Source organism: Salvelinus sp. IW2-2015, linkage group LG4q.1:29 (assembly GCF_002910315.2).
Source record: "Salvelinus sp. IW2-2015 linkage group LG4q.1:29, ASM291031v2, whole genome shotgun sequence".
NCBI lineage: Eukaryota > Metazoa > Chordata > Actinopteri > Salmoniformes > Salmonidae > Salvelinus > Salvelinus sp. IW2-2015.
Genome location: NC_036842.1, coordinates 39,156,508 through 39,166,628, shown reverse-complemented (window position 1 = coordinate 39,166,628; position 10,121 = coordinate 39,156,508). Strand labels below are relative to the sequence as shown.

General features: G+C 39.9%; 1 protein-coding gene across 1 annotated transcript in view; it reads left to right on the top strand.

Moving 5' to 3' along the window:
- The window catches only part of LOC111960926 (astrotactin-2-like), a 361,731-nt gene that overhangs the window by 154,292 nt on the left and 197,318 nt on the right, over window positions 1–10,121 (top strand). Inside the window, exon 9 of the mRNA XM_070442905.1 lies at window positions 4,365–4,515. Within this exon, the coding sequence (XP_070299006.1) occupies window positions 4,365–4,515 (151 nt within the window). The remainder of the gene's footprint in view (window positions 1–4,364; window positions 4,516–10,121) is intronic.

Genomic DNA, 10,121 nt, shown 5'->3' with positions numbered 1-10,121 from the left:
AGCGTGGAAAGTGTTCATGATTTTTAATACTGAACTCCGACAAAACAACAAAATACAAAACCGAACGTAAAGTTCTGCAGGGCTAGACAGCAACTATGCAAAAACACGATCCCACAAACTCAGTTGGAAAACAGGCTGCCGAAGTATGATCCCCAATCAGAGACAACGATCGACAGCTGCCTCTGATTGGGAACCATACCCGGCCAACAAAGAAATAGAACACATAGATTTTCCCACCCAAGTCACACCCTGACCTAACCAAATAGAGAATAAAAAAGGCTCTCTATGGTCAGTGTGATAACGTGCGTCTCGGTGAGAGGAGTAGGAGTCAGGCGCAGGAGAGCAGGGATGTCTGAGAAGCGTGTTTAATCATATAGTCCACCAATACAAAAATGGCACAGACGAAAATCCCAAAACTACGCTCACGATACTCAGCAACTTGTGCAAACGCACGGAGGAACAAACACAGTTCCGACACTTTACATACACGTGCGTAAATCGTGAACACAACAAACATCCAATACAATTGAGCGCAAAAACAAACAGAAAAGGAAAAAGGGATCGGTGGCGGCTAGTAAACCGGCGACGCCGACCGGCGAGTACCGCCCGAACAGGGAGAGGAGTTACCTTCGCTATAAGTCGTGACAGTCAGGGCTGACACCGTTGGTACTTTAAAAATATGATGTCAGATCAGTTGTCATTATTACTGATGATAGGACAACATAAACTGTATCTTGGAAAGTCTACACATCAGATTCACATGGAATTGTTGTGCAATTTAAATGTTTAAATATTAAACTATTTGTGAAAAGATGACATTTAATTTTTGTTTTTAAAATAAGAGAATTGTTTTCAGAAGTAAAATATGCTCAATCAGTGGCCACGCCCACGTGATTAGGCATTGGTTGGAATTGATGAACCAACCCCTTCACTACATTTCTATAAGAGCCCCTGTGACCCAATTCACGGCGAACTAAGCCAACCTCAGCGTGAGCTCTGGTTGCACGACTACAACCTAATCAAATTAACATTGTGTTCCTGATGACGTGAGGACTGATGTGCATACGTTTAGAAGTGCGAATTTCAACGTGGAGGTGACGATCGCCACGCTGGAAGGATGAATTTGACTATACCAGCTAGAATATAGCATGAGCTTATAGTATGGCAACTTGGTATGAACTTTGAACTCTTATTCAGTAAAGAAGTGATACATCCTAGACGTCGAGTTATCAGCAGCAGCAGTAAACGTGTGTGGCCTACGAAAGGACGAACAATCTCTTCAGAACGACAGGGTACTACAACTTTTCCGTTCTACCACACGACGACGGTGCTACAACGTATCCGTTCCACCACAAGATGACAGACTACAACGTATCTGTCACGTTCCTGACCTTATTTTCCTTTGTTTAGCTTTGTTTAGTTGGTCAGGACGTGAGCTGGGTGGGCAGTCTATGTTATGTGTTTCTATGTTTAGGTTCATTGGTAATTAGCCTTATATGGTTCTCAATCAGGGACAGGTGTTTGACGTTTCCTCTGATTGAGAACCATATAAAGGTAGGCTGTTCACACCGTTTGTTTGTGGGTGATTGTCTTCCGTGTCTGTGTATGTACCACACGYGACTGTTTCGTTTGTTTAGTCTGTTCCTGTTCGTGCGTTCTTCGTGTTATGTAAGTTCTCATGTCCAGGTCGGTCTACGTCGTTTTTGTTATTTTGTAATTTATTCAAGTGTGCTTCGTGTTCGTCTTGTTTGAATAAATTCATTATGTACTCCACAAAAGCTGCGTTTTGGTCCGATCCCTGCTCCTCTTCAGACGAGGAGGAGAACAATCGTTACAGTATCCGCCCAGAAATATTATTCAAAGGACAATGGAGATCTCTGCTGGGCAACCCAGCCTTCCATCTTCGACCAATCCATCGAAGCGCAGCTCAGAGTAAATATATTTCTTGCATTCCTTTTCCGAATGGGCGTTATTTAGAATGCATAAGATTCTGTATTTACGATAGCATAGCTTCATAAGGTCCGATAGAGACCCAATCCTTTTGTTCCTCAGTCTTCCCGCACTTTCATTCAAACCCAACACCTTTTCTTTGTGTAACCAGCCGTCATATCGGTTTCGTCCGCTAGGGACGTTTTCTTTTATGACATAATTAGTAATCAATCTTTGATCCATCCTGTGTATATGTAATTCTGTGTGATTATTTAGGCATTTAGTAAATAAATAAACCACATTTTGTATTGCTGATTGAACTTGTTAGCCAGGGTTTGTGAAGATAACCAAGAATTTTACGACGTTCAGATGAGACTGAATAAGGTGACGATTAATAATTGACTGCTATTGATATAACATATTACCAGGTCTTTAAGAGTTTACTCGGAAGACAACAGCTCTATAAACATTCTTCCGTGGTGCCCCGACGTCCTAGTTAATTACGTTTACATGATTAGTTTAATCAGGTAATATTAATTACAGAGAATTGATTTTATAAAATAGCATGTCATATAATTTAATCCATAGTAAAGACACGCCAATTGGAAAGCAGTAGCTGTACAGTAGCGTGCTATAAATTACTTCAGAGCTCAGGCTCTGTGCTCCACAGAGTTGTATGGGTTTTGTTTGACTGACAGACGTGTTCTGAACATGAGTACCGCACGGGACAAGAAGTTGCCCCATCACTCCTGCATTTTTTGTTGTCTGAGTGAGGTAAGGCCTGTAAATTAAAAGGACTCAATGTGTTCTGAAAGATGAGATGGTGAGGATTATAATAAATACCACTTTGATGTCATACAAGCAAGCCAAACACCTGTGAATCCAAATTTGCACACTTCCATATCATAAAACTCATGTCATATACAGCGTCAATGTTTATGATAACTAGGTTTGATATAAGATGACATGGCATCACACTGGGTTTTTCTGAAAAGAATGAGCCTATGTTAGTCTATTGTGAAGAAAATGTGCCGTGGAACATGCACTTGAACGCACACGACTCCTTTCTATGCTCACCAAAATGACTCTCTTTCTCTGAATTGCCTTGTGAAAGGTTAACATGGTAAGATCGCATTTTATAACTTAGCTAGTCATGTTGGCACTAGAACAAAAAAACACCTTATCATTGAAGACTCTTCTTTGAGCTATAAAAGTGCATTGAAATTATGTAGGAACTGTGCATACTTTGGAGAGGTGTGTGGCCACATGGAGACATTTCCCACAGGTGTAAAGGGTTAAGGCCTTGCTATCTGGTAGTAATTATCATTCAATAGCGTCAGTCAACAATGTAGCAGCAGCCTAAAATGCTGCTAACCTTTATCCTTCCTGCCCTGATTATTCACAATAGAAATGTGCAGCCTTATTGCATATTCCCACCTTCGACACAATATGTGTGTATCGTATTTCCTCTTCCTTGAAGAATTACATACATTTCTCTCTCTCTCTCTCTCTCTCTCTTTCATCATTCACCTTGCATTCTATGTTTTCTTTATTCCATCAGGACCAAATATCCATTTGTTGTATACAGAGCTTGGACAATGGCCCAAACATCCCAGTATATCTTTTGGAGATCGATTCCACAATGGAATTGATTTAAGCTTTAAATGGCTGGCGGATCTCTGTCATTCTGTCTCTCCTGAAATGCATAACCATTCATCTGATTCCATCTGTACCATTTTCCCACAGTCCACAGCACCACAAAGTAGCAACATATCCATGCAGAAGTAATGGGACTGCACACACCAAGGACAGAACGGACCATATATCTTTTCAAACTATCTCTTTTTCAAAGTAACGGACAATATGTCTCCTTTTCAAACTCTCTCTTTTTCAAAGTAACGGACAATATGTCTCCTTTTCAAACTATCTCTTTTTCAAAGTAACGGACAATATGTCTCCTTTTCAAACTATCTCTTTTTCAAAGTAACGGACAATATGTCTCCTTTTCAAACTCTCTCTTTTTCAAAGTAATGGTTGTATCATGATTTATCTTGTAACAATTTGATAGCGCTAATATGAGGGTCACAACATTAGGAAATTGAGGCAAAACAGTTTTTGTAAGGAAAGGAAAAGATTGGGTTATTGTGGTAATAACATTGAGCCACAGAGGAGACCTTTGCTTTATGTTAGATATGTGGACTTTGAAGCATCCCCCCCAAAATGACCGACTGCTGTATTTGTTCTGTTTTTCTCTATGTACAACTAACCAAACCGAGTTCTGAAATCTATCAGAAGTACTGCCAGTGCGTTTTCCATAGTTGGACAGCCTTAGTCACAAGGCGTAAACTTATGACTAAATCCACTTTCAGTTAAGTGCTCAGGCTTTATTCTGATCAGGCTATTGATGGAAGTGTCTTCTTCTCTGCCCATCATAGGGAGGAGGCCATCATGTCCACCTACTTTGACACAGTAGATGATCTCCTGGCGTCTTTCGGCCCGGTCCGAGACTGTTCCAAGGACAACGGGGGCTGCCGGAAAAACTTCAAGTGTGTGTCGGACCGCAGAGTCGACTCAACAGGCTGTATGGTGAGTTACTGTCACCTCTGTAAAACCTCTTCGAAAGAAATGTAATTCCCACATTTATTCTTAGTATGACACCATGAGAATTGCTGCATAATGAAGTGCTATATGTAAGTGTAATTTCTCAGCTGTGTGTAATTTCTCAGTTAGAGGATTCATAACCTCCCATAATTTAGAGGATTTATGTGATTCAGTTTGACTTCATTGAGTTAAGATGCTTTAGGCAGTTGAAGATCTGCTAATTAACACATACACATTGATACAGAGGAAAGGGAGTAGGCGCCAGTCGTTTCCCACCACATTCTGAAGAGTGTTAGGCATTCCATGATGATAATGATCTTGGGACATGTTTCTAAATCTGTGATTGGCAAAAGTGTGAACGTTCACACCACCTGATTCCATATTGCCATATATGGCTCCATAAGCAAGTCAAACAGGTGTACAACGAAGATGTCATGATCCCAAGCTTACTCAAATCATCTATATCCCAAAAACTGAAATTTCAGGAGTAGCTACATTCCCACCCCCAGAAATGTTAAAAGTTATAGGCTGTCATAGTGTAGCCTACACTCTTAGCAGGGTTTCAAATGGGTTCTTCAGCTGTCCACATAGGATAACCCTTTTTGATAACATATAGAACCCATTTTGGTTCCAGGTAGAACCATTTTGGTTACACTTAGAACTCTCTGTGGAAAGGGTTCTACATGGAACCCAAAAGAGTTCTACCTGGAACCAAAAAGGGTTATTTAAAGGGTTCTCCTATGGGGATAGCCGAAACCCTTTTAGGTTCTAGATAGCACCTCAGAGTGTACTGTAGGAAACATATTACAGTTGATTTGATATGCAATACAGTACATCTTTGTGTGGTCGTTTGCATATTTACAACGGGAGGAGAGATGGAGGAGAGACGGGAAAGGTCCAATGCCAGAGGTTTGACGGGAGTTTGGGCGGGCTCGGAGTCGTAAAACAATTACATTTATAGGCCAGTTGGGTAGCTGTGTGATGGATGGCTGGTTCATTAGGGGATAGGGTGCTGCTGTAATTTGACTGGCCTCTGGGCTGTATGTCCCTAAGAATGAGAGCCAAACACTGATACTACAATTTCTACTGGGACTGTTAAAATAATTGGTGAATCGAGAGAGATTTGCTCAACAGCACAACTCTTGCTATGCTACTCTGAGAGCCAGCTTAAAAGGGATGTTGCCTCACACAACTATCAGAGAGTAATTGTTTTACCCACAAATGTAATTTATTGCTAAATATTGCCTTATACCACTCAGAGGTCTTTCATATGAGGATTCCCCAACACAGTGGACAATGGTGTTCTTATAGTGCAACATTGTGTTAACCTGTTGCAGCTTACTTTACATGCCTCCAATTTGTAAAGACATGGAAACATACATATTTATTCTACAGCCATATACACTGACGGGACCATGCACACGGGAAACTGTTGAGCGTGAAAAACCCGGTAGAGTTGCAGTTCTTGACACACTCAAACCAGTGCGCCTGGCACCAACTACCATACCCTGTTCAAAGGCACTTAAATATTTTGTCTTGTCCATGAGGGTACAACACTCATGTAGAGCATTGAGCACAGCTTTATTTCAGGTAATAGATACGCAGGGTTGTATCCAAATCATTGCATTTCCATAATGTTTCAAATGTTTATCTCTTTAGAGAGCTAGGTAGAGTCACTGCATACAACTCAGGGTTAACCCCTCAGGTCTTACTCCATACATGGTTACCATGACAATCTGACTTGTTCTCGGAACCATATACTGTATCATAAAAATATGCCATGCTTGAGAAAAAGGCATCTTTAGTCACCAGGACTTATACATGGTGATGTAGTGCTTGCTCTTGTTTATTGTTTTATCATCAAAGGTGAGATTTTTCATGAGTGCATTAGATAAAACCTCAGGACCTAAGCTCCTGTGGCTGAAACCTGAAGTTCATAAATATGTAGTAACAAATAGGGCAAGAGTTATCTGCTTTAACAATGAAAAATAACAATGAAAAATATTAGTTGGCACTAGCGTCCACTAAGTAGTGTTATTACTTGAAAGTCACGTTTTTTTAACATGAATCTCTGGATATACAAGTTAACTGCCAAAATAAAGGAAACACCTACATACATTGTCTTAATAGGGTGTTTGTCCACCACGAGCCAGAACAGTTTCAATGCACCTTGGCATAGATTCTACAAGTGTCTAGAACTTTTTCCCACAAGAAATTCAATAATTTGGTTTTGTTGATAGTAGTGGAAAATGCTGTCTCAGGAGCCACTCCAGAATCTCCCAAAAGTGTTCAATTGGGTTGTGATCTGGTTAACTGAGATGGTCACGGCATATGGCTTATCTATTTTTCATGCGCATCAAACTATCAAAATACCACTCGTGCCATGTGGATGGGGGCATTGTCATCCTATGGGGGCATAGCCATGGTAGCCAAAATAATGTCCTACCCAGCATTTTTATAAGCATAATGTAATTTTAATTGCTTAATTAACTCAGGAACCACACCTGTGTGGAAGCACCTAATTTCAATATACTTTGTATCCCTCATTTACTCAAGTTTTACCATAATTTTGGCAGTTACCTTGACATCTTAACCATATGGCTCAAATACTTAGTGCACGTTCCATTCCATAACAATAAACATTATGTATAGGTACATCAATTGAGTTATGATGGTGCTGTAAAGTATCTCTCTGCTACGTGTTCTTTTCTGAAACATATACTCCCATGTGTTATTTTTCTTCTACCGTCTTTTCAATGTAATCACTCTTTTCCCCATTTACCGCTTTTCATTCAAACATTCAAAGTGAGATGTGAGCTACATGTCAACTCTACTAAGAAAGACATTGCTCTCAAAGTGTGATGATCCCTTCAGAAGCTAGGCTAGCTTTTCATTTCATATGTTGTTTCTTACCTTAAGGTTGACGTTGAATTATTGCTTCATCATTTATGGAATAAAACTATAGCACTTTTTCCAAAGAGCAAAGACTCAAGACAGAGAGACAAATGTCAGCTAGCCCATCAGAGAGAACAGAAGGAGGTATTATCTTGACATAATTTGTCTAATGCCATATGGTTTTCATCAATATCATGACAGATTTAGCATTGATTAAGAGGTATGACATTACCATCAGAGGGGAGAAGAGCATTGTCAGGCGGTGGGTGTAGCTGGTGCATGAAGTCAGGCGCAGGAGAGCAGAGATGAGTGAACAACGCACTTTACTCAAGAAAATAACACAAAGTAAACAATACCAATGTGCGAACAATAACGGTTGCCACAAAACACGAGTGAAAACAGCACAGGGAAAAAAACAGCCGGAAACGTACCGACGAAACAATAAACAATCATACACAAAGACATGGGGGAAACAGAGGGTTGAATACATGACCAGTAATTGGGAAATGAAAACCAGGTGTGTGGGAAAACGAGACAAAACAAATGGAAAATGAAAAATGGATCGGCGATGGCTAGAAGACTGGCGACGTCGACCGCCGAACACCGCCCGAACAAGGAGAGGCATCAACTTCGGCAGAAGTCGTGACAAGCATTTGAATAAAAGTCAAGGAAAATAGTTTTGATTGACAACGAATGAAGCACATTGTGTGGGCGACTTAGCAAAGTGAGATGCAATATGGGTACTCAATCAAGCTATGTAATTAGTGTTTAAATACAGTAGGCATTTATTGACTAATTCTACTATATTGTTATTGTATTTATAGGTACTTTTAACAACCCATAACACAACATTTTAAGACATCATTGGGAGTGCTTGTCATCTCCAAATTACTTAGGAAATTGCTACAAAGAGATGAGTACTAAAGCAATCATATTTTGGCTCTTTTTGTGAAAACGAATCCTTTTAAGTGTGCACTCCACCTCTCTGTCTAAGATGTTATTACTGAGAGAGTAGATGAGAAGTAGATATATAAACCTCTTAAACTGGCCAATTTGAAGGGTTCAGGGTGGGAAATGCTATAGTAGGTGGCTTTGGAAGACACACAACATAATAACTATAACAGGGGAAGTGGTGGAAGGGCAGGAGAAGAGGACGTTGCGATCAGATGAGCCTGTTTCATTTAACACAATGAACCACGCTAGAACTCTATGCCATTGTCTAAATTGTCTTACATTTCTGCTACTGCTACTGTCGATGATTCAAATACCCTGCAACAGGCCACATTTGTGTCTAAAAGAGAATTATAACAATGCCTGTTAAAGTATTATGGATCTTTCCCTGGTCTCTTTATATTTGCAATTAACATTCATGCCAAGCAAACGGTTATCAATCTTTTGCTTAAAAATCCCTTACCAATGTGCAACTCCATTTCTGACTGTCCGGCGTTGGTTCCTTCAATAGCCTTTGAGTGCTTTGTCTACAATACATCAAGTTGTTTTTCAATGGTGCTCAGTATACATAATATTGTCTGACGACAAATTATTGTGATTTTCTACATTTGTAAAAAAAAATACAAAAATTGCAGACACTCTTATCCAGAGCGACTTACAGTGAGTGGATACATTTTCCTACTTTTTTCTGTACTGATCCCCTGTGGGAGTCAAACGCACATCCCTGCTCACCAACTGAGCCACACGGGACCGTCTCCTTAAGTATTTCTCCAGTGGTCATGGTATTTCAGTTTACTAAACCCACAGCAGCTATGCACTATTAGCACTGTAATGTAACGAGGCCTCACAGGTTTCCATGTTCTTTGCTCTTTATTTATTGACATGCTTTCATTTCCTCAAAGCACTGTCTTGACATATCACCGGTTCTGTTTTGATACGAATACTGACTTCCCCATTAAGACCCACATGGTTTATCGAAAACCTTGTATATGACACAACACACTGGTGTCAACCTGACTCCTCAGAGAGAGGAAATAGCTAAAATGTCCAAAAAACAGCATGTTTGATTGCATTGCACTTTTAGTGTGATGACACAACCAAATGTTTTGTCATGGTTTCAGTTCACTGTCAGAAGTGACTTTTTTGAGTTGTGTATTTAGTATAGCCTATATTCTTATCACACAAAAGCGAACTGCAGACATGAGAGAAACTGTCGCCATGCCAATTGAATCCAATATGCCTTCATTTCAAGGAATTAACATATACTTTATCAGAGTAATGGCAAAAGCTAATCTTGTCTGGTGTATATTTCCCTGCCCTCCAAGGATAATTATCAAGTATCCCTGCAGTACATCTGAAATATATTATGAAATAAAAGAGAACAAGCGATAGACTAAAAGCGTATTAATTAACGGACTATCGACTGAGGTGCAATAAACTGAGTTCTAGCTTTGGGTTGATAAGGATGAATCTGGTTCCCATATGTGAAATTCTAATTAATTTCCTTGCATAATTCAGATCTCATTTGGAACGTTGCTGAATGGCCGCTGTTCCACCTCGCTAATTTGTTGCTAGCTTGTTAATTAAATTTTTCAGTCCATATTCAAGCAAGTTGGCTATGTGATCCCAATGCCTCTCTGCCCATTTCCGTGTGCACTTTGTAAAGCATCAGTTAGAGTCAACTTGGTTGCTATTGCTATACATGAAAAGGTAGCATGTTGTTGTCAAACTGTTTGACTTTTCTT